Source organism: Lampetra planeri, chromosome 24 (genome assembly GCF_965212315.1).
Source record: "Lampetra planeri chromosome 24, kcLamPlan1.2.h2, whole genome shotgun sequence".
Classification (NCBI taxonomy): Eukaryota; Metazoa; Chordata; class Hyperoartia; order Petromyzontiformes; family Petromyzontidae; genus Lampetra; species Lampetra planeri.
This window is the reverse complement of record NC_136130.1, coordinates 5,969,704-5,996,087: the sequence shown is the minus strand read 5'-3', so window position 1 is coordinate 5,996,087 and position 26,384 is coordinate 5,969,704. Positions and strand designations below refer to the sequence as shown.

Genomic DNA, 26,384 nt, shown 5'->3' with positions numbered 1-26,384 from the left:
TGAACTTTTACGTACTCTTTATTCCTGCTGGAAGTGCAGCGAAGAAGAAAAGCAAGACAAGGTTCAATGCCGAGTACAATTACAAAGTTACAGGAAACTGATATCGCGACGACCGTCGTCATGTCGCTGAAATTGATACCGTCTCGTGAAAAAGTGATATCGCGGCAACCCCTAGCGTTCTCATTTTCCCGCTGGCATATCTGTGTGCACCCCCTGGAGGCTTCTCAACAGCCGCAGGCCTGGGAGGACTGCGGAAGGCTGTCTGTGAGGCGCGTGCCCTGCTTGCTTCCGGCGGCGCCAGCCCCCGCGGCGGCTCCGTCTCCGTCCAGACTCTCGGACATCTTCTCGCAGATCACGTCCACCAGCCGCTCGAACGTCTGCTTCACGTTGATGTTGTCCTTGGCGCTCGTCTCGAAAAACTCGAACCCTGCGTCATCACGGGGCACGTTTGAAGCAGTGTTACTTCAGCCAGAAATGTTTTTTTTCTTCATCAGTCTCGTCCAGTGGTTCCCAACCTCTTCAGACCCACACGGACCACTGTGAACCTTTCAAGGAACGTCTTTTTGAGGACCACCATACAACAGCAACAACATTTTTTTCCAAGTTAAAATAACTCTAAAAGCACTGTAAATGCCCGATTAAAAAGCGAAAAAAAACAATGAGTCATGAATGCAATCTCAACAATCGTGCAAGGGTCAGTAAAAAAAAGTGTTTTTGCGACAAAAATATAGTAGTACTCTATCAGTAACAGTCCTGCCGACCACTTCCCTGGATCAGGCGGCCAAGCCAGGGGTATGTGGTCCACAGCTTGGGAACCACTAATTTAGTCGAGGACAGCCTGTGGGAATTTTGACCAAGTCTCCGTCTGTGGATTCGGTCTAGTTGACTTAAAGCGGTTAAGCATTCAGTCCACCCTTCATTATTAAATGTCGGTGTGAGGGGTGTGCGATTTCACTACCACCTCCCCCACAATATTATTTGATCAGCCACTCAGTGAACTCAGTAAATGTGTTTTTATACACACTAGTAGAGGACCCCGTTGCATTCGAAAATAAGAGACAGCTGTCAATATCATAATCCTCTCACAATCCTGTACTCAGAGCACTGCAAGTAATCAGTAATGGCATACAATGCAATATTACGTCGTAAAATGCCAACATAACTTGTATTGTGATGTTCGTTCAAATTCTCTGAGATTTGCAGAATATTCTAGTTAAATAATTACATTAATAGGAGACAAAATTTAAACTTGAGTGATATTAAATTAGCCACGTCAGTCTTCTGTATTCGTTGCTCCCACATTTTCTGTGTCACTATCTATTTGTATTATTAGAGTATTATTATCACAGTATTATTACATCTTCCGAATTTCTTATGCTCTTTGAAATTCAACGATTAATTGTTACACGTAAAATCCCGTGTAGCCAGTTACCCAGCTAGTTCTGGTGGCAACAGCTCACAGCCAACGAACAACTACAAAGTTATTTGTTGGGGTGGAGAAGAGTCCAGCCAGCAGGCAAGCCAGGAAACTCGAGACAGATTATTTTTTATAATAATAGGGTTTTTCCCCTTTTTTCTGGCAACAAAACTGAAACCTTTTTACAAGGATTCATGTCTGCATTAACCACAATACTAGCAGTCAAAATGCAAACAAAAAACATACTATGATAATATATGCATTGTCCTTGAAACTGATTGGTAAAGAAAGCCATCCCTGGTGTGGACCAATCAGTTTCAAGGACAATGCATATATTATCATAGCATGTTTTTTGTTTGCATTTTAACTGCAAGTATTGTGGTTAATGCAGACATGAATCCTTGTAAAAAAGTTTCAATTTTGTTGCCAGAAAAAAGGGGAAAACCCCTATTATTATATTTTGGTACTGGCAAAGGAGGTCTAATGATGTAGATTATTTTTAATCGTAGTATGATAGAGCCAATTGCCATCTTAGGTGTATTGCTGTCACTAATAATGTTACTAAATTATATTACCCCACATTTGCATTCAGTCAGTCATGCTTTGGACTTTGGTTGTAGTCTGTCATCATGCTCGATAATTTTGTGTCCACTAAGTCATTGTTGCCGAAAACATGAAAAAACCTCTTCATTTATGAATATTTTGGTCATAGTTTGCATCTTTTAAAAAAATACCACTTGCTTGAATGTCAAAATAAATAATAAAATCCCAAAAGGAATAACAAAAAAACCTACGAATTGAACTTCATCTATTATTCTTTAAGGCAAGAGTAAATATGATGGATCAAATTGTGCATTCAATCAATATATACTGTATTTTATAAGCACACAACCGTTTTCCAAGAAGTGAAAATATAAAAGAATGATTACATTTTATTCTTGGAAGAAATCACATTTATCCTAAACCCAAAAATTATTTGCTGGAATGCTAACTGCAGCCGAAAATAAGTAAACTTTTATTTAACCACGAAAACTACTGGAAGCTGCGAAAATTTTAGAAGATGTTACAAGAGCTCACAATAAACAATTGTCTCACATAATACGCACACAATATCCACTTATTCTTCCTATATCATCTGCGCTCAGTACACATGGGGCACCTGAATTTCTGGCTAAATCTAGAACAGGGCACAGCTGGTGGTGGGGGCACTGTTGGACAGTTACCATGGGCTTCCGAATTTTTTTCCACAACAAAGAGCAGGTGAGCTGTTCGCCACCCTTCTCGGCGAACGCGTGCATTTTTCGCAGACTGATCACGTGCGTGTACGTATGCACGCTGGACTTCTTTCGGACTGTATGTAGCCAACCGTGCTAATTGGCAGTGCATGAGAAGAACAACAAACTTATCACACAAATCAGTTTTAAAGAAATGAGTTTTCAATCTAGATTTAAAAGTGAATAACTCCAGCGGCGTCAAAATATCAGACGAGCGTCCCAGAGGGCCCGCAGAAACACATCTGAAAGTGCGAGATGCGGTAACCGTCTTTGTTCGATGGCTAACCAAAAAGCCGCCGCTGCAAGGATGACCGGAGTTCACGTCATGGTCAATGCTCCTTGACAAGATCAACAAAGTAGTGTGGTTCATGTGTGGCGAGCGCTTGTGCAAGAGGGGGCCACCATGAGCGAGAGCGTGTACGCACCCAGCTGCTCTGCGAGCTGTCGGCCCTGCTCGGTGGGAACCATGCGGTCGTCCTCCATGTCGCATTTGTTCCCCACGAGCACGACCTGGGCGTTGTCCCACGAGTAAGTCTTGATCTGCGTGGACCTGGGGTCAAGGGGGAGGGGGGGCAGCCAGATATCTCAGGAGTCATCCCCACTTCGCAATTCTGCTTAATATTATTGTCATCGTCATCACAATTTCAACTTGTAACGCGGCGCCCGCCGCACAATGTTTTCGCTCTCTCTCAAAGAGAGACAACGACTCGGAGGAGTGATGAACCACAGACGAGCGGGAAAGCGAGCCACGCCACCATGAGTCGGCGCCAAATTACCCCCCCACCCCCAAACTCTGCAGTAATCTTTAAATTAAGGGTGTCATCGGCCATTTCATGGGCGTTTACATGTGGAAGGAAACCACAGTACCGCGAAAAAATATGCACGTGCGCGGGGGCAATAGTCTATCCCATAGATGGAACAGGGAAAGTCTTTTTCCCTGCCACCTTCTCCTTGCAATCCAGGGAATATGAAGGATGAGGATTTGCATTTATTTGGTGCTCGAGTGCCTCGATGCTACCACGTTGTAATTTGTTAGCAACCCACACTCGTAATCCAGAAGTCGCCAGTTCGATTCCATTTTCCGGTTCAACAGTTGACACAATGGTTAAAGTTTCTCAAATCTCCCGCACCGCCACTATCCACCCAGCAGTATTAATGGGTACACGACAGTTAATTAGTAGGTCACACGTGTTGGGGCAAAGTGTAGGCACTCATACCTCTTCCAGTGTGGAAGAGTAGGCAGAAATCATTTCTAGTGCTAACAAGCAATTGCACGGCTAAGCATTTAACTAAACCATTCCAATATGTTGCTGTAGTCTGCTTAGCAAAGGTGACCCCCATGGCAGCTGTCTCTGTGCGAGTGTGTGGCTCAAAGTGAAAGTATCACCAGCCTACAAAAATGGCATTAGTCTGTCCATAGGGGAGGACATGTTTGCTATGTGGCTTTTTCCCAACTTAATAATTTTCAAGTGATTGATCAAATTTGGAAAATTTGGACCACAACACAGGCACGAAAGGCTTAGTATTTTCCGCTTAATGTCACTCACGGGATTGTTAACATCGCCATAATACACGTATAGAATCATGCATGCAGGGAGGATACCCAAGTGTCCATTTTTTTTGTCCCTTTTACCCGAATTTCATCCCGATTCTGCGATCGGTACCAATGGTACTAAACAAATAATCCATTGGGAATTCTTGCAGAGTAGAGAAACTATTTAAGTTGGCGAATGCCCCCTGGAAGCAGATATCACAAACTACTTCTAAGATCCCATCAAGTAACCTCTGGTCTACACAGCAGGGGCAGAAATTTCCCATCTCACCTTGCTACTGAGGGTAGTGCTCATCACTACCCTCTGTCAGAGTTGGAAGGTAGTCAAATTAAGTGCAGAAACAAATTTAAAGTTAAGGTGTATTGTGCAGCGATTGGCGACTGAGCGGAGACCATCAGCGATGGCCCAACACATATTTCAAAACTACCCCAAACCTAACTATAAAGTAACATCTATTGCTACGCACGTATCCCTTGAACATATTGCAAGTGGACCAATCTCCATCTGTTTTCATCTGTACAGGGATTGAGTGTTGCTTCCTAGCACATGTGGGTTTTCTCCAGGTGCTCCGGTTTTCTCCCACGTGTACAAACACTCAAACTGAGCGCGTGCCCGCATGCGCGTATGTATCTTGAACTTTGTTTGTACCGTGCGTAGCCTCCTGCGCTAATCGGAGGTGCAAGGGGAGGACAACAAACTAAACACAAAAAAATCTATTCTAAAGAAATTAGTTTTCAATTTAGACTTAAAAGTGCATAGATCTAGTGGCTTACTCATGTCGGAAGAACATTCCAGACGGCCACAGAAGCGTTCCATGGCGAGCCAAAAGCGGGCACACATCTTTAATTTGAAAGCCAATGCATAACCCTCCTGAAAAAAAAAGAGTCCATATACTCAGCGTGGCTTTCCTTAATAAATAGATCATTATTATTCGGGGTTCGGTTTTGCCATAAGCAACGCCAGCTGAGAATTGCCACCGATGGTACTCACCAGTCACTGACGGCGTTGAAGGAGTCCTCATTGGTGATGTCGTACATGAGGATGAACCCCATGGCACCACGGTAATATGCCGTGGTGATGGTGCGGTACCGTTCCTGTCCAGCTGTGTCCTACACACACAAACACACGGAGACAATAGGAAAAGACACCTACCACCCCCTCACCAATACCGAGTCATATGGACCACATGTGCAAAAGCTGTGAAGCTAGCGAGCATCTACTTCGGCCAGTATAGTGCACGCAGTTATGGTTGCGGGGGGGCGGTGACCAGCGCCTTTGCCGGAAACCTCACACCGGATAATAATTTAAGTACGAAGTCAACCTACTGGAGGTGCTACACAGGTTTAGATGGCACCTGCCACTGGTGCTCATGAATGGGAACAGTACAAAGGTCACTGAGATCGCGGGGCTAATCACCACATCGCTACTTTATCCTCTCTCACCTACCACCCACACGCAGATTAAAAAGCCTCTCATCCCAATTAACCTAAAGGGGGAAAAAATGCCTTCTCCGAGCGATGATCTTTACTGAGGCTCTCTCGCTGCACAGGAAAATGCAGTGAGCCAGTATCATTGGCAGGTGCATTTCTTTCCGTGGGCGAGTGTACACACACACACACACCGCAAGAGTTGCTCATTTGTCATCCGAGTTGACCTAATGGACACCCAGGCCAACTTCAAACACCAAATGCATCATTGTATGGGGTCAGAAATTGAAGGCGAGAGTGAAAGCTCAACCACCGACACGTGAAGGGCTTTTCTCTCCGATACAAGTGTGGTGCAAACTATGTTCTGGCCGAGGAAAAAATATATAAGTGCATCTGTCACTGTTTTATTTGCGATAAAAATACACCAGAGCTTCAGAGAATGACCCCGAGGGAGAAAGAGGAGATCACACAGCCACTTTTAATTCCATCCTCGTCTCGATCGTGAAAATGCTGTGTCATAACGTGTATTTTCCTCTTTATCCATCAACTAGCATTGACGTTTTACTACCGTGATAATTTGATACGTTCTGCATCTTTATAAACGCGCATTTATGAATAGGATGTGTTTTCCCCACCAAAAATATGATAGTAACATTTTACGCAGAGGACAAAGATAATAAGGAAATATCAAATGGAATTAATATACTTTATCTCTTGCAAAGTCATTCCAATTTATAATTTTGTCAAGCATTAAATTGGTTTACCGTTTGCATATTTACTGATCAAGGTAAACAGGAATATGACAACATGCTAACTAGGTCTTCCACATGGCTTAAAAAAAAATGGCTAAACAATCAGCATAGGTCACACATAACATACCATCTCACGTTTAGGCAGCGTTTTGTAACACACTGCACAAGATTTGCAAATTTGATTGCAAATAGCCATCACATGAAGGTATCCTGCGGCCAAATTGGAACGTTCACCATGGAGATGGAGCACTAAAATTAGCTCGTGCGCGAGAAGTATTGGACGAATTGCAACATCGCCGCACCGCGAGTGATTGTGATGACTCGGGGTGACATTCATCCACCAGTGGATTGATCGCGGCTGATAACAACAATTATGAAAGTAAAGTACTTCCAAAACTCAACGAACCGTGCACAGGAGAATATATGGGGCACTAAAGCGGTGGCAATAAAAGGTTAACATCGTCATACTGGAACATCTGTCCTGCTGCCTCGCAGATTTTTTTCAATGGGATGTGCATAGTTTAATAATGCAAGCTCAATTTTTCCAGTTGAGTGGGCTCTACCCTGGAAAATGACACAACACGCAGGTACACTGGCTGTGCATTCAGAATGCGCAGGGCTTAAACACTGGCATAGACAGTCTGCCGAGATGAAACGGAGGTAAGCGGGTGAAGTGGCATGCGACCGAAGGGAAGAGTTTGAACGGGTGATCGGGCCAGTGTTCACGTACGGTTCGGAGTGATGAACACGAAACAAACAGGTTGACGGAGATGAGGACGCAAAGATGGATTTGTCGAGGAGGAGTAAGCACAAAAGATCGTGTGAGAAACAATCAAGTGTTACGACGAGCTAAGGTGGCAGCATCGATGGAGAAGAAGTTGAGCGAATGTGTCCTCTCTCTGTGTCCTTGTGATGTCTGTCTGCTTGTATGTCTGTCTATAGTTTTCTAGTTAGATTTTTGTTGCTATTTCTTTTATGCCTGATGATGATTGCTTGTGTTGCAATCGAAACGTCGCTATTATTTTAATTTATTATTTTATCTTTAGACGTGACTTAACCGAAAGAACCAAAGAATAATTCCTGCAGTCACGAAAGCTCCAAAAATTAAGATATAACGAGATGGTTTCGACCTATGGCCAGAAGGTCGGAAGCCTATGTTGAAAAGAAAGAGTGGGGGGGAAGGGGGAGAATGAAAAGGATGTGGCGAACCGTTGTCAACAAGGACATGAGAGCACGCGGTGTTGCTGTGGAGATGGCCATGGATCAAAGAGTGGAGAGAGAAAGGGATCGGAAAGCAGACCCCACTAACACCGCTTTTCAACCGGACAACCGCGCCATGCCAGGGACACGCCAGAGCCAGTTTGGACTGGCTTGTTTTTTTCCCACTGCAGAAGCACAAGCCACGCTTACTGACGTCACACGCAATGAACGAGTTTAGACACGTGTAGATGAGGCGGTGAGTCGGTGATGCCATGTTTGAGTTTTAGTGACTGACGTTGCACGAAAGGAACGTGCTGTTAGGCCCAGCCCTGGTCCTGCCTGGTACCCCCTCCCGCCGTACCTCCCCACCCCGAGTAAGATTCAAATGTCCTGTGGGGCCATCGTGTCAGTTTGGTACGGTTTGGTGCCGGCTCGGCTCAAAAATAGCCAGCGGAAAACCACCCGTACTGTAAGAACCCCATGTTGGCTCGGCACAGGTGCGGTAGTGGAAAAGGGGTATTAATGGACAAACGATTATAGGACCAAGAAGCGTGCTGAGCGTACGACCGCAGGCAGCTAACAACGGGGGTGTTAGAGGATGTGAGAGCAAAATGGAATGCAGATAGAGGCAGAAATCCATACTTCGAGACCTGACAATCCACGAAAATGACGAACGATCGAGTCTCCGTATGAAATCACTCAGCCTCCCTCCAGGGATTAATTCCAGGAAGATGTCAGGTGAAAATTCACGAGCGTCAAATCGTAAGAGTGTAAAGTGTGCCTACTTGAGCCTCTGCTGTCACTTAGACAATCAAAAGAAGAGACAGAGAGTGTCTGTTCAATTTGTTTGTAAGGATATTAAAGCTAAAGAAGAGATCCGCCTGAGTGTTTGGTTTATATTGTCAAAAAAGAACACCGTGTATTTGTACAAAAGAAACTCAAAATAAGCAAGGGTGCACTAAAAACATTGTCAATTTAGAATGTAGCAGATGTCTGCTGGACACACAAAGCTGAGCAGTGTAAATTTCATCTATAATTAACATTCAGTGTCATAAGCCTTTTAAAATTGAAGCTAAAAACAGACACTGCTGCCCATGGCAAGCGTGATTGTATTAATATGCGCATCATTTGCCCGCTTGATCCTCGCGTAAAAGTGCAGTTGGAATACTTGCTCATGCCACTTCTGGAACACTGGAGGGAGCTCCCGTGAGCCCCTCAAAAGGATATTTGGCCTACTCTTCCATGCTGGACAAATATTTTTGGAGGAGGTGGGAGTACGCACACTTTTTTACTCCACCCGTATGCAATCTGCCGATCGACTAACTGTGGTGAAGCCATTTATACTGCTGGGTGGACAGAGGCAGTGGGGGTTTAAGAGACACTCCAATTATTTCAACCGCTGTGCCGCAAAATCAAACCGACGACCTCTGGATTGCAAGTCCAATGTGCTAACCATCACACCGTGGGCAGCAGCATCTCCAGTGGAGAGTGGCAGCATCACCAGGACTCAATGGCAGCCTCCCCAATGCCAAGCCTTACTTTCATTCATGTTCACATTACCTTCCTGCGCGGTCCTCTGAATTGCCTTCATTTAAATAGACCCTTAAATGGCATACTTACCAAGGTCATCATCACGACAAAGACACTTTTTGACACAAATGAATTGCAACTCTATAACTGCTATGGTACAGAAAATGCAGATACTTCATCTTGGCAGCTAAGTATGGCTAACAGCCCAATTGTATGGACAGCTGTCTCACTGCTAGTGAACTGAGAAGGATTGCAGGTAGGTAATTATTTTTTTGAAAATAAATTAAATCAGGGAATGATGTGTTCTCATCTAATTTGTTGAACGACATATGAATAAGAATTGTGGTCATAATTTACATCCCAATTTCAATCAATTGCTGGATGAAGCGCTTCCCATGCCGTATACATCATGGGCAGTATTGGACTATACTTCACCACGCTGGTCAGCATGTGTTCGTGAAATGGGAAGCCCCAGGACGAGTGCAGACGTCACATTCAGGTTTCCGGGTCCATTGTGCAGTGTGACAAAAACTCCGCCATGGATCTCCAAACATGGAATGTAAGAATACATTCTGTTTTTGTCACCATGCGTACTCGTATACAAAGTACGAAATTGATCATTTTACAGGCCGAGATGGAGGTGAAGTCACAGTGAAATTGTGCTTCTTGAAATCTATTCTATTCACGTCCACATTTTTAGTCCATTGAAGTCTGTTATGCAGGTGACGTGCACATGTTCTCATGCGTGCACCTTAATCCACTAAAGAGCGCTTTATAAAACCACATTACGCTGCTCTGCGTCAGCCAAAGGTTCCGACAGAGAGGGCCTGCACCCAATTGATTGATCGCAACATCAAATCATTAATGTATGCGTCTTTGGACCGATTGATTGGTGAATGCGGAGGGCCAGGCAACACACAATTAATGTATATGGTCCTTTTATGTTAATGTATTTTATCTTACAGAAGTAATTTACCTATAGTGCCATCCATGCAAGATTTACGCTCCGGTTTTTCATTAACCGATTGCACATCTTAATATATAAAGGCATTATCAGAAACATTAATTTTCTCATACGTTACTGTACATGCAGAGGTGACAAAAATGTTTGTAGTATTATCGTTAATCAATCTGTAATATTCATGTGTCAATTGTCAGTAATTACACAATGACTCTATGGAGGAACTGGGTCCCCAATTGCAAGCATGTATGAATAATTGCTATTTACATGTATGCATGTTGAACTTATTTCACACCATATGTAGCCAACCGTGCTAATCATAGGTGCAGGGGAAAAGTCAACAAACTAAACACAAAAGGAATTTATAAAGAAATTCGCTTTCAATGTAGAAAAATATCTATTGCCAGATGAAGGCTTCCCCATGCCTGTGTCAATCATGGGGGTTTTATTTAAGACAATTTTGTGCGAGTTCATGAAGGTGGGGAAGGGCAGGACACATTCATGTCACCCGCCACCGATGCTGGTGCGACCGGAGGTCGAACTCGGATCAACGGGGTTGATAGCGCAGCATGCCAACCATTGCCGCAATCGCTCCACTCGATTAAATTATCAATTTATTAAGGTGACGATTTTGTCACAGAGGTCACAGAAATAGTGACCTTGAATAAATAAATGGCTCTTTGAACAATTGCAAATAAGTTGTATTATTTCTTTATTAAATAATATATGTTTTTTTTATATTCTGTGACCTTCTGGAGAATTGTTTTTTGTTTGTTCACAACTGAGCCATGAACTTTACAAAACGATACCGTAACAAGATTGGAGTCTCATCATTGCCTTTATTTATACCAGGAGAGTCAAAAAAAGCACCTACATATTTCTACCACCTTGACACGAAGGTTTTTGCAGCCAATATTACGATTCATAATCGATTTTGGTTTAGGCTACGTCATGATCTGACCAATATGCGTCATTAAGCTCTCCATCACCCAACAAATTAAATTGTAATGTCTACAAGCCTTTAAACACGCACAGATTATTATTGTTTCAGCTTTCCATTGCGTTGAACAATCCTTGGAACGGAATTGAGCAATTATTTTACGTTTCGTTGGAAATTATGCCAAAGAATAGAACATCTACATTTCCCTTAATCCTGTCAAGATCGGATATAGTTATCTACTTGGACACGGTTACATTTTTGTTTAAACTACGTCAAACATATTGACAAGACGCAGGAAATAATGCTTTGACTTAATTTCAAACAAAGCGTGCCACACAAAATCGTGGGCAAAAACCTCACGTGTATTTGCCTATACACATTTTTATATTTCAGTTAACGTGAGTATGAATGGCTGCAGGGGTCACTGGTTTGTTAAACCTAATATGACTGGTGTAATAAGAGGCCAACGCTCACAAATTCTAACCAAGAGAGTGTTCAATGCAAGAGGGCATTGAGCATGCAATTCTTCTCAACAAAGGGTAGGTCATTACTGGAATAGCCTGCCTGCATGTGTTTCTGTGGCAGATTCAATTACCTCATTTAAAACGCAGCTGTGTCCTCGTGGCACAGTGTCAGGACACGCACAAAGCGAAGCAGAGTGGAGGGAAATGTGTTTCGTGGGTTTTCAGTAACTGAATATCTATATGAATATGCAAAGAAGTAATTTAGCCGAATGCAATATCCGTTCCTTTAACGCAAACCTTATGTTCTATTCGGTAGGCTGAACATAACCTTTTGGCCTTGATTTTTGTTAAATAACACCAATGTGTTAATAAGTAAAACAATCATGAAAACACTGGTCATTTTATCTACAGCAAACCATTGTCGATACCACTCACAAATATATATTAGACAACAGTTGACAAGAGTTTCATCCTATTATCCACAATTTCCAGCAGATAACATGCACTTAAAGCTGAAATTCAGGCGCCCAGTGGAGGTTACATTTGCGATAATGATAATTATCATCAGCAGCATCATTATCCTATTACTGAAGCTGCTGTTGAGAATTGGAGACGGCATGAGGAGGCTCTCATCCAGCAAAGTCCATACGGTGGCTGATGATGATGGTGGTGGATGAAGAGACGATTATGATGACGAATATTAAAATCCATGACGATGTTTGTCCACTGCTGCCATATCCAGTCATTGCTAATGACACCACAGCCATGCGGCACGGCACACCACACTATGCCTCCCCACTAAACTGCACTGCTCCGCTACATTACAACACGACACTACACCACTTCCGTACATTTTCCTATCACTCAAACACTTTGAGGATAATAGTAGCTGGGTGGTAAATTCCTCCGGCTATCTGCGATTAGGTTTGTGAAGTAACATAATTTTTGCAGCTAATAACAACAAGAATCAACCATGATATATCCACCGCTGGTTGCAGGCCTCCCGAAGCCGTTCCCATATATGTCACGGTCTCGCAATGCAGCAATACATACAGCTCATGCAAATGGACCAATTTCATTTGCTCCATCTCCGTGGTGGACTTCTTGAGCACATTCCCTCTTGTGGATGACAATACCCTTTGTAAGTCTCGACCACGAGCCACCATCCCTTCCCGCTATGTCCTGCCCAAGCCACTTTGCTTAATAGTCCAAATAATGCCATTAACTTGCCTACGTCCTCCAAGCCGTGTTGTTTCTATAAGCGCATGTTATCTACTAGTAATTGTGGATAATAGGATGAAACTCTTGTCAACTGTTGTCTAACATATATTTGTGAGTGGTATCGACAATGGTTTGCTGTCGATAAAATGACCAGTGTTTTCATGATTTTCTTTTTACTTAACATTTTAGCGTTATTTAACGAAAATCAAGGACAAAAGGTTACGTTCAGCCGCCAACCAAAAACAACGTAAGGCTTGCGTTAAAGAAACAAATATTGCATTTGGTTAAATTACTGCTTTACATATTCATATAGATATTCAGTTACTGAAAACCCACGGAACACATTTTCCTCCACTCTGCTTCCAGTCTCGCAGTGCAATTCCAGATATGCAACTCTCGATGGTCCTTTGTTCACTTGTCAGAATTTATATTCTTGGTTCTTTCGGTAAAGTCACGTAGAAGGGAAATAATAAAATAATAAAAATATGAACCAATAAAAATTCTCACGACGTTTCGACTGCAACACAAGCCTGATGACGATTGCTTGTGTTGCAGTCGAAGCGTCGTGGGCATTTTATTGTTTTCTATTTTTATTATTTCATTATTTCCCTTCTACGTGACTTTACCGAAAGAACCAAGAATATGAATCCCTGCAGTCACGAAAGCTTTAAATCAAAATTTGACAGAATTTGTTCAATTTTCTTCATCAACGTCCACGTTTCTGATCCACGTGTCACAGAAGATTAAAAAAGGTCTTCTTTAGGTGGCATTGGTGTGTTGCCGTCTCATTACAAGTTCAGGTTTCAAAAAGGCACTTAAATATGTTAGTCTGCTTCTAATAGACGACATAAAAGCCCTTTCCGTGAATTTTCTTAGGTGCCAACAAACATCTCCTACTTCAACGTGGATAAGACGCGTTGCGTTTCACTAGGCCTGACAACTCCGCTTAATCACGGGAGGATGCCCAGATTAAAACCTGGGGTCTCAGCGGCAACGGCTCAGCCTCCTGCAATGGTATTAGGCCACCCAAATCCACCGCTCACCCTCTAAATATGCACTTTCAAGTTGTTGTTTTTACATTGATGCATTATACGGAGCACATAAAAAACAGTGTGTGGTCCATTCATCATGATCATCAGCAGCCATGATCAATCCACTCCTAGACAGAGGCCTCCCCCCCAAGCTGTCGATATTAACTCTCAACAATCCCATGATGTAATAAATCCACCTAAGCACCTGCACACGAGCAGATTCCATCGCTCCGTTTCCTCGGTAGACGTCCCGTGAGATGCATTCCATTCCTTGGCCGCCACTGCGTCATTATTCTTCACCATTGGCCATCATCTCTTCGTGGGACTTGTGCTGCCCAAGCCCACTTACTTTTCTTAAGTGTGAATCATGTCGTTAAAACGCACGTGTTCTCTAATCCATCCACACCGTGAAAAAATGTAGGCAGATTTATAGCTCACGCCTTGGCATGGCGGGATATTAAAAAGGTGGCTTACTCCAAATATAGAGATGACGCGGTGTAATGGTTCTCACACTGGACTTGAACGCAGAAGGTCACCGGTTCGATTACATCTTCCGGTATGGCAGTTGAAACAATGATGCAATTTTCTCAAAATCCCCTCAACCTCTGGCCACCCAGCGCTATAAATGGATACACCACAACTGTTCAATAGGCAGGTCAATCAGCAAATGTCTGGCCAACGAACGTGAAAGAGTAGACCAAATGCCCTCTAGTGTTTGCGCGAATGCGTAAATTGCAGGGCTGAACCTTCCCATTTTTATTTCAACCCCAATCGATGCCAAACTCCCCAGCGCCCGTAGAATCTGTAGCTTCAGGTGCATTTAAGTAAATCATCGGCTCTGGATAATCCTCATCAATAGCACTACAGTGTATATCCAAGACTGTTACTTATACAAAACAGCATCATACAAAGGATGCCATGTTATTTCGAGGCACCATTATGAAGCGGTGACTCGGTGACAGTGTGGTTAAAATTAACAAATTGATAATGCAATAGATTAGCTCACATTTACATATCTTACAAGACCATATGGGGGTTTGGAGTGTGGGGGGGGGGAGTCTAGGACCAAATCAGATATCCCTCTGCACCAATGTTACCAGCATCCAAAACTCACAGTGCCAGTACGCTAACCACCGTGTCACCGTTCCACCCACAATTGTCGTAATCCTCGCTTCTTAAACGTAGATGTTATTAAAATTACTGGCACTGTTCCGCCGTTCAGTAATTGCACGGTGTCACTTTGCGCGTCCACAAGCACGTACACATTAATTAGCAGGAGCAATTAAAGCGAGGCTCCTTGTTACTGTTAAACACAGTACTGCGGACTGCAGGTGGTCATGACACCAGTGGGCTGAAGATGAACACAAAGAAGTCAATTCGTGAGTTATGTTTATATTTAGGCACCGACTCAACCTTTCTCACTCGCAAAATGGCTCACGAGTGAAAATCTGTCCTTCGTGTGCGACAAAGGAAGCAATTTTAAATTAAATATGACTCATGGATGCATTTGTTAGGAAGCTCTTGGCGCCATTTTTGTAGCCTTGCAGTTACACAATAACATGTGCAGTAAATTATATATGTGTGCGCACTCTGGATTCAAATTTTATGCATACTATATTACAATGACATAATATAACATTATAATACATGTACATTTAACAGATCAAAATATTACATACTGCTCAATATAAATTTGTGATAGTGAGGAGCATAGTACAGTTCAATAATTGATATTCTGCACTGCCCTTCTGACAACATATACCCGAAAGTAGCCCTTGACACCTTTGCTATGCCTTGGCGGTCAATCATTAAAGCACTAACCAGGCTCGGCCTGCTTAGCTTCCAAGATCCGCTGAGACTGGGCACATTTCAGGCGATATGACCAGAGGCAACCTTTTCTATCATGCAGAACAAAACGTATTGACGTCATGCAAATGAGGCCGTGTTTAACCCCGCTATAAATGATCGATGCCACGTTTTATAACGAATTGCCTCCAACAACTTAAAGCATTGCTTAATCACACTATAGAAAACCTATGCGGCATTCGCTTTGTTTTCTACGCTTTTCCTGCTGCGTGTAACGGAGCTGACCTTTGCTGTGCCATTTCAGTCAATAAAACGGAGCACATACACGCACTCCGTTTTGTTTTTTCACTGAATGACACTTGCTCTTGGGAGAGTGTCTGTGTGTGTGTGTTTGCTCCCCATCAGCTCCGGCCAGCTTCACCAAGGCCCCCAATTGCATTAGTGGGTAGAGACACACGAGAGAGTGCACAGCTGCCACGTTTCCATAGCGATAAGCGACAGGCCAGAAACACATAAAATGCATTTCACCATTTCTGCATACGTCTACAGTGCATGTAAGAGTATATATGCAGGCGATACAGAAGTGTGCATCTATATAAAATTATGTATAGACCCGTCTGTCAATCTACTGCTGAAGGCCACTGCAAACTGTGACAGTTAATTGTCAGTACTGCAATTACACAGTGGCTCAGCAGAGAAAGACTGGATACCCAATGTCATGAATAATTTCAGAATTTGCAAAGCTCTCCGTTAAACCACCCCTGGATGCAGTCCTCCCCATGCAATGCGAGTTCCAGACCAGCATGGTAAAGTATGGTCGCACGTAATTCACCATGTTCACCGGTGTGTATTGGGGAAATGGTAGAGACCCTGAGACCGGTTCAGACATCACTCACCGCTGACGTTAGCCATGCATGGTCTCAAATCAAACTCAGGTGGCCGAGTTCTTATCGCAGTACGGCACGAGAAGAATATGCTTTCATATGCAGGCATCATTCATTGGGTTTTAGAGGGTCCTCTTGCTAGGAGGGTCCTGAGTGGGATGATTGGATTTTTTTTTGCATTTTGTAGAGAAAACAGAAGGTCCATGCATTCAAGATGAGAGCTCTCGTATGCCGCTGCACAGATTGTCTGTCAACAACTACTCTGTGTTGTACTGAAGAATGATCAAATCATTCTAGATTTGAAGTTTTCGTGACTGCAAGGATCCATACTCTTTGATTCTTTCGGTAAAGTCACGTAGGTGAAAAAAAAGAATTTAAAAAAAGCACGACGTTTCGGGCGCTCGTCATTTGATGACGAGCGCTTGTGTTGCGCCCGAAACGTCGTGATTTTTTTTTACGTGACTTTACCGAAAGAACCAGAGAGTAATGATCAGATCCACAGTGAGTGTCAAAACAAAAAACGTACTCGAGCTTTTTGTACCGTCTACTTAAATGAATTTTGGAATACAAGCAACTTACAAATAAGGATTGGATTCATTAATCTCCTCCTTATTAATCAAACAAATCTCATTCCAAAATAATGTCCATGAACAAACATACCCCAAAGACATGTGGCACAAAATTTGTGATACTACATTGTTTGAACAATAATTTAAGAAATGTTGGTTTTTAGATGCATAGGATAACGTAATGAACATCTCATGGAAATTAAGGTTCCACCAGGCACAGATACTGCACTGGGTGTGGCCAGTTAATTGTTCAGGGCGGATAGTGGCAGTCGGATTAAGGTTACAATAATCTTAATAGATAGAGGACTGCAGAGCATGAGCAATTTTTGGCACAGGTTCAACCGCCTGGCTGCCTTCCAAGTGGTATTTCCTCAGCAATTGTGAAATCCAATCTGCATAAACGATGATGCTATTATGATATAGAACTAAACATTATTGTCCTGTAGCAAAAGCACAAGCAGTGCGGTATTTGTCACATTGCATGGTTTAAGTGACAATTATATAAAATCCGTGGCTTCTAAATACTATTGTACTCCGGAGTGCAGTAATTACATAATTGCAGTCATTAGAGTGCAATCTATTTTGTATGCAGGAGATATATATTGGAGTCAGGGCATGACAGCTATAGAAAATTGATTGAATTCACATTACAGCATTTTCCTTTCAGTGGATTTCATGTGAAAAATAACACATTTGTGGTCTTCCTCCATTAGACACGTGAAGACACAACATCTAATCACATTACGGCGAAAATGCAGCTCAATGTGAATTCATTTGTCCGTGTCACAATATCCCTTTTTCCAGGAACACATTCATTAAAACACAGCCTTAAAGGTGGGCTACAGTATTTTGTTGATGGGCACAATAAATCACCATCAGTGTGAAAAGCACAGCATAAATGTGTCCGAGAGTGATGATTGCGACGAGGATAACGATGACGCTTACAACGATGCATGTATGTTGAACTTCTTTCACACCGTACATAGCCAACCGGGCTAATAGGAGGTGATGATAATAATGAGGATTATGACAATAATGATTATGACAATGATGCTGATGATGACGGCAATGATGATGGTAACGATGGCGATGTGATGACGATGACCATGACGGTGCTACGAGGAGACGAATGACGGTTTCATAGCACGTACCCAGATCTGCAGCTTGATGCGCTTCTCGTTGCGATAGACGGTCTTCACTTTGAAGTCGATGCCCACCGTGCTCACGAAGGCCGAGGTAAACGACTCGTCGGCGTAACGGAAAAGGAAGGACGTCTTCCCCACGCTGCTGTTGCCGATGATGAGCAGCTTGAACATGTAGTCGAAATTCTGGTCCGCCGCGTCTTTGGGTCCGTAGCGCTCACTTGCCGACGCCATGATTGTACACCCTGTGGGTACGAATTAAGCAACTCGTATTGAGCATTCAGAAGCAACCAACGAGCGTGACGCTTAGGGCACCGGCAGCCACAAGAGAAAAAGATCCCCCGTATAGCCTTAACAGACTGCTGGGGCAAGTGCTGTTAACGAGCTGCTATGAAGGCTGGAAACGGCACACGAGGGGGTGGGTGGCCAAACACTATGCTAGCCACCTTTGTCTCCCTAGTAGCGATATTTGCACACCGCACCAGGTACTCATTTAAGGCTAAGTCGACCTAGGGGAGGCCCAGAACCTATTAAAATGATCGTCACTGGCGTTGGCCGTTGTCGGGAATCGAACTCGGATCGGATTCGTAGCGCAGTGCGCTATCAGCTATACTGCTGCTCCACCGTAAGCCCCACACACACACACGCCCTATACTCGTGTGCCGAGAATTGAGAATGTTTCCGTTGGTTAATTCCCCAGAGAAAGACAACACACGCAAATTTAACCCTCGCAGAGAATGCATATGGGCAGTTCCACAATTTCAGATGGTACATTTCAATTTCACATGCTACCAAGATGTGGGTCATCATTAGTATAATCATCAAGTGGCATTCTACTTGGGCACAGTTTATCAATGGATTGGGGCTGTAATTATTATTTTAAAAATATGCCTGCCTTTCTTCAAAAAGAAGAAATGCTCATAACATACCAGTGTTGGACACTCAGTCAAACTGGCTTTTTTTTTAATAAATGTTGGGGGATGGTGGGTGCATTACATTTTGTGTTCAGCCACTGAAATATTCCATAAATAAGCCGTATGTTCTAAAACTATCATTACCTTAAAATGACACCGTGTGTATTCTTTGGATAATAGTCAAATGATAACCGTGAGGTTGCCTAATTTGTGACTTTATCAATTAACTGAATTAAATTAACTTTGTTACCATTTTTTATGCAATTGGTGACTGAACTGAGCGCATTCGTGATGTAATAACATAGGCGTGGGGGATTCAAATGGTTGGCAGCTTTGGAATCAAACCCAAGACCTTAAGTTTAGCATTCCAATGGGTTTTTGGGTTGTACCGCGTGTTGTCCGGCACGCTGTCTTCAGTTCACAGAGGTGCTCCCAGCACACGGAGCGAAACACCCTGAAAAATCTCCCAGCATGTGGAACGAAATGTCAGACATGCCGTACAACCTGAAAACACTTCAGGGAGAGCGCTATACAGCACAACTATCGGAAAACCCACGCAGTAATATTGGTTCAGTGTTCTGAGGACAAAAACCTTGAGCATTAGTTCTCCAAGCTACCCAGCCACCTCGATATTATCGTCACTTAAATTTTAAAACAAGGACCAGCTGTGTGTAGCTCATTCAGTATATGGCTATGCATGGCTGAGTAGCCCATAAACATGAATCACGAGTCCCATCAGTTTGATTTGCCTGTGTAGCCAAGGTTCCATTACAAAAATAATTTCACTTTCAAGACACTCACAAATCTACAGATGCATTGACTGTCGAAGGAGTTAAATAAATGAACACGTGAAAAATATATAAACATGCTGGGTTAGTGTACCCAGCAAGTGGCAATGTGAGTGTGTGATCTTTACAGCAGGGATGATTTATATTTTTTCGTCTTTTATTACTCCAATAAAATGTATTAAAATCCTCACCGTAAAATTACACAGTACAGCTTCTACTGTTATGTTTCCCCTCTATAACCTTCCCAGTTAGGTATGTTCAAGCTTCATTCTGTCATCGCCTTGGCAACTGTCACTATGGTCACCATTGGACTGCTGATACAGCTCCAGCGCAAAACCCACCACTCTATCACTGGTGCTATAAATAGCACAGAGTCTTCAAGCCGCAATGTGCACAGCACACATCATGCCAGAGGACATGCTGCAACGGGGACAATGTTAGGCCAGCGGTGGCGATTGGCGATCCAACGTCATCACCATTTGCAAAATGGCTTATGTCCTTCTTACGGTGGTCAAAATATTTTGAAAACAAGAAAAGGTGGTCAGAAAATATCCACAAACATGCAATATTGGACATAGATGTCGGTGCTACTGTACAATAATTTACATATACACAAAAGCAGGCGTTTTCGCTTACTTTCCATATTTCTGTGGAAATTGGTTTCAGAGTGAGCAGTGGCAGTGGTTAGCGAAGTGCGCTCTGAACGTGGTGACCTTCGTTTCAGTCCTGTCCACGGTTAACATCAGCGACGCGTGACATCTGAATTAGTACTGGGCCCTTCCCTTCAGCTCACACGGATTAGCCAGGTGAAGTACACAATAGTCAAACCAGCCCGAGGACCAATATGACGCGGGTCGACTTTTAACCAGCAGCGGCTGTAAATATAAATGTGTATTACTAACATTCGTGCCCGTTCTGCCAAGGTGCTGGAGCAGCTTGGGTTATCAATGGAACTATGATTTCAATTCCCAGCTTCGGTCAAATCATGTGATGCAGTTGTAGTCCAGTGCTCTATACAGAACTCCTCTTATCTGTGACCATATTACCCACGATTCCTGCACCCCTATTTATCCTATTATCCGCGATAATCTGAGGTGGTCCCTTCCTATATTGCAAGACGCCTCTAGATTATCTGTGAATAATTATTGGCTAAAAGAAAATAAAATGTGCAGATTACATTGCAGAAAAGAGGGATTAATCTGTAATTACAATGTATAAGCACGTCTCCAAGGTCAATGAAATAAGCAGCAACCTGTGAGCCTCCACCATTTCGTGATATACCAACAGCGCCTGTCCTATGGGTAGATATGTGGCATTTCCACCATTGCTGCAGGACTGCCAACAGATGCAGCCTCATCAGTCACGATAAATGCACGGCTGGATGAAGGCCTGCCTTAGCCATCGCAATTTCACACGATCCTACCAAGAGATTAGCACCACAACTGCCAATTTTAATTTCTGCTTGCAGAAGTCCCTAATCAATTTTAGTATGCCTCCGGTTTATTTGAAATCGAATGTACCGTATAGTATTGTGTACGAATGATAAGATTTGGAAGTTTTCGCCAAAATGAATGTGATATTTTTAAGTGTAGGTGAAAGTGCAGATCTTTAAATGCCTTGAGTTAAGCCATCACATTAAAATGAGTAATAAAATACGCACTCAATTTTACACTCGGCATCCGTAACGGTGCGCATGCTAATTTATTGATGGATGGTCCATCACCATCCACCCAGCACACCCAGGGCTCATCCACTCTCCTTGCATCCGCATTTTAATGTTATTTACAAATGACTTCCGTTGTGTTCTAATTTAAGAACTGTGCATACATGTACACTCACAGCATATAAACACACTTTATCAATGCTCGTCACGTCTTCTAATGCATGCATGCCCGAAGCACTTGAAAACCACAGGAGCTTATATGTGACACTGTGGTACGGTATAACGTAATTTATATGAAGACAATAATATGACATGGCGCATCTCATAAGCCTATAATATCGATACATGGTATAACATTTGTCAACAGTGGTTATTATGAAAGCACGCAAACAATGTTTAAACATTGCAGGCATATTTTGGAAAACAAAATCCCAACTGCCACTTAATTAAAATAACGACGCGAACCACACTGCACATCGTAACTTTCTGACCCACCCCTACTGGACATCTGTGAAAAATGAGCCGTAAAGTTAATCGGGTTCCTCCAGTGTGAATATAGATTCTGATTCTGACATCTAAAAATAAGATAACTCCTCTTATCTGTAAAAAGATTTGAATCGGAAATCAATTTTCAATGCATTATGGGGAAAATACAGATAATCAAGAATAGGAATCAGAGAGGGATGGATATAGATTTTCCATGGACCGTTTTGTCGCCCCAAATAACAGGAATCACAGGCAAAACGTCCCATAACTGGTCTACTTTATTGTAGAGACCATATATGTATACATTTATATTCATTCCTTTGACATTGTGGTAGTTGATGACCAGAACAATATACCAGGTGTAGCCACTCATTCATTTGCAGTAGTTGTGGATATTAGCCTGCTTGAGGCTCATCTGCCTTTAGTTATTGACATTTACCCAGGGTCCCACTCCCCTATTGTGGGTGCTGTTGGCCTACTTTAGGCCCATCTGCCAGGGTCCCATTACTTATAATTAGACAAAAACGGATGCACTGAGTGGGACTATGTGCAGGAAGGGGAAGGGTCGATTCCCAAGACAGACAGTGGAGTGGTCTCCATGAATTCGGTAACCGAGGGAAAGAGTAGATGGTGGGATAATGTTATGGTAGATTTTAGAAGTCTCATATTTACTGTGTGGAAGATGTGGGATCTGGCAATGAATGAAAAGTGTTGGAGAGGTATGGACATGATGGCATTTTTTAATCTGGAGCTATTCATTTGTTGATGTGTAAAACAAGACATATGCCTCCACGTTGTTCATTCGCGCACAATTTAAATTGTCACATTAATTGGGCTACCTCTATGAATCCCCTTCCATCCGTAATCCACCTGCAGTTTATGCCCATTCATCATCATTGGTCAATCAAATGCTGAATGAATCCTTCTCCAAGCCGCCATCATCTCCGATAATCCTAAGATGTTCATCATCCAGCTAACAACTGCAGACGAGCTGCTTTCATGGCTCCATCTCTTCAGTAAACATGCTCCATCCAGAAGTGTTTTTTTTTTGGGGTTAGACCCCCGCCACCACCCAACACAGCCAATTAGTAAAGTTTGTCACCTAAACAAAACACGCCAATTCGTTACTAAACCCACAACATTGACATCCCTTAACCATTTTTATTTATTATATGCTCCTAGGCCAAGAACACATATAATCATCGCCAAGGAGCACGGAGGACGCCGTGACATTGCAATCCACAATTATGCTGCACAACACACGAGCATCGGTGATTCCCCTGCCAACACTCGACAGCATAATTTTCAATGCCCTTGACCGAGATGATGTTGGGCAGCTTTCACATTAAAACACATCAACTACTGTACTACGCCCCATGTCATTTATATATTGCATATGGTGCACAGAGAATATATAAAGGTCATTTAACAGGGCCGAATATATTGTAGCACGTGTGTATTCACACACGTCACATATTGCTTAATGAGCGTTATGTTTACACAAGTCAGCCCATCAACCCTCCGGTGTAAATACAACGAGCACCACTTTCTGGGGAAATCCACAGTGATTGTCCCATGGATATACTGCCGCCCTGCCATATGAATGTTGGAATTTCCACAACTGGCTCAGGGAAGGTTACGCCTAGGCACAAATGACCCAGAGTGCACCCGGTCTCGTCGGAGTTCGCAAGCTAAGCAGATCCGAGCCTGGATAGTGCTTAGATATGTTACCATAACATGCAGGTGTAATTGGCATTAAGGGCAATAGAGGGCAGAGTGCAGCAACACCAAACTGTTCTGCACTCAGTATGGTCAAGCCATCCACCATGGTCTTGTGATGTAACAATCCATTTCGCTCCTGTGCACGGGGATGATGTCCTCGCTCCATCTCCGCAATGGACGTCCTCTCGGGCCTCGTTTGCCTCCTTGTTCTGCCACTCCCTCCCGCCTTTCAGCCTCGATTAGCACGGTTGGTGACTATCCCCTCCAGCTATGTGCCCTGCCCAAATCTTACTCGACATTTCTTGTTGTTGTAAGCAGTCAATACGATGTTCGTCTTTAACCTTCGCACGTTTCTCCAATCTCCGTCGCCCCCCTCTCTCTGTCTTTCAATGCTACTCCTAGCAAAGTTCCTCTCCCACGATTATTTTTAGTTTTTGTTTGCAATTTTCTGGGTGTTATTTTTGCATTTTTTTCCCCATCAACGTCCAGGTTTCTGATGCATATCAGAGCAAGCGATATGCAAAGTTTAAAGACATCCTGGTACACGTTGCCTTTCGTTATTACACACAGCAAGGTGTGTATACTAAAATACATCGTAAGCATTACATATCAAAGCATCTCTTGTATGCATTAAGGGTACAGTTTTTATACCGTGGAGATTTATTGACGGTGGATCAAATAGGTGAAATGTATGTAAAAAATGTGCAGGTTACGAATATGATATGTACTAGTACAAACGTGAACTGTACGTGTTCTATATTGTATTTTATTATCAACATACACTAGTGCACATTTTTTAAATTACCATCATATCTAGAAACATGCTATCTATACAGGCAATAGGCTACACACACAATGCATGTTATACTGCACGCTGTTACCGTATGATAGAGCACAAGGCGGCTATTTTGCAACCTCGTGTCTTATCCACTGCTGGATGAGGGCTTCCCCACGACGGCTCTGTCCTGGAGGTTTGTCAGTGCCATACTTCACCGCTGTTGGTCAGTATACGAACGCCGGGGAGGCGTGGCGGACACAGATCCGGTTCAGACATCACTCGCCACTGACGTGATCCGTGGTCGGGAATTGAACTCGTAGGGCGCGGTGCGCTAACCGCTGCGCCACCACTCCGTGCCTATTCCATAGAAGCGGACAGGGCTGTAGGATAAGGGCTATTTAAATCGCCGATCATACGCCAACATTGGCTATGGAATAAACAACGGGTTATTTATACGCTCACAACCGTACCTATAACAAAATAAAACAAAGACCCCCCCCCCCCCCCGTATAGAATGAACAGGATCGAAACCATTAAATTTAATTTCACACACAGGATGTGTACGGACACACACACACACACATCGAATGATCCCAGTCGCCCGAGTTCGATTCCCAGCCACGGCTAACATCAGTGTCGAGAAACATCCGAACCGACCATGTATCCCGCTATACAACATCACCCCTTCCTTTCGCCAGCGTGAAGACGTTCATCCAGCAGTAGATTTACAACGGGACTCTTACGTTTTATTTTATAAACGCACTGCCAAATTTGGCCTACACGCCACAGTATTGAATGCATCATTTACATTCACACCCCGTCTCATTTACAATCGAGCAGATTGCTGCTACATCACAACGCCATGTACGTGCACAACCTCTATCTCGCACCAAGGGGGGGAGCGGTGGCGCAGTGGTTAGCGGCACTGCGCTTCGAAACCGGCCCAACCCCAGTTCGATCCCCGCTCACGGCCACCGACAACCGACAACGGGTGGGACGAATCATCCACCAGCGGTCCCGGACTCTCTCCTTCGGTCGGCTCATTATTAAACGAGCACCTGGCGCGACGTTTAAACATCGGCAGCAGTGGGGAGACAAAGGCGGCTGGGTGTGGGGTGTTTGTTGGTCACCCACCCACGCAACCTCCCTTGTGTGCACGCACCGGCACCTTCATAGGTTTGCTGCTCGATAACAGACACCTCCCACCCAACCAGTCGTAAAGGCTTACAGGCTACAACACAAAGGGAGAGAGAGACGGGAGGGGGGGCATCTTCGTTCTTACCACGGGTGCTGCTTGTCCTTGAGCGCAGTGATGGTGGTGGTGGCTCCCCTTTGTCTCCGCGTTGGCTGCCGGTGGCGGCTGCTACTGCTGCTGCTGTGTTGGTGGCTTCAAGCGAGCTCCAGGAGTGATTCACGCAGCGCACGCACGGCACACCGCATCACATCGCCCCCCCCCACAAGCTCCCATTCCTGCGCGCGAACAAAGCCACACGGCTAAGACGCAGCCAATCGCTGGCCAGGGCACATCTCCCGGACATTTCGTTTTTTGCCCGGCAATGAGCCAATCACAAAGGGTGGAGGAGGAGGAATAGGCGAAGAAGAATAATACGAATATAATAATAAAGATTAAAACAATGAAGTATCATGGCTTTTGTTTCCACCTCTCTCGCGTTCACCGTGCCCATTTGCCACCTACTCTTGCTTGCAATGCTTGCTGCCTTGCCACGCACACACACGCACGCACCTGCACTCCGTGTGTGTTCTACATCACACTGATGTCGCATTGGCCACTCCACTGATGAGCAGTTCTTCAACAAGGACATCATCATCATCACACGATGATGAAGAAACGTGAATTTTGC

General features: G+C 43.7%; 1 protein-coding gene across 1 annotated transcript; it reads right to left on the bottom strand.

Annotated features, from left to right (window-relative positions):
• Positions 1 to 25,976, bottom strand: LOC144726675 (ras-related protein Rab-3C-like). The gene is made up of 5 exons (XM_078605460.1): positions 25,805 to 25,976; positions 18,181 to 18,416; positions 5,235 to 5,353; positions 3,117 to 3,241; positions 1 to 427 (listed from the first exon to the last, which is right to left on the bottom strand). The coding sequence occupies exons 2-5, from the start codon at positions 18,403 to 18,405 to the stop codon at positions 225 to 227; spliced, it is 672 nt and encodes a 223-aa protein (XP_078461586.1). The 5' UTR covers positions 18,406 to 18,416; positions 25,805 to 25,976; the 3' UTR covers positions 1 to 224.
• Positions 25,977 to 26,384: the final 408 nt, after the last annotated feature.

Bases quoted from the DNA above. Each gene is read 5' to 3' on its own strand.
- LOC144726675 (XM_078605460.1), bottom strand. From the start codon at position 18,405: ATGGCGTCGGCAAGTGAGCGCTACGGACCCAAAGACGCGGCGGACCAG. The intron at 3,242-5,234 runs GTGAGTACCATC...CCTTGACCCCAG, and splicing joins TTCAACGCCGTCAGTGACTG to GTCCACGCAGATCAAGACTT. The intron at 428-3,116 runs GTGCGTACACGC...GTGATGACGCAG, and splicing joins ACAGCTCGCAGAGCAGCTGG to GGTTCGAGTTTTTCGAGACG.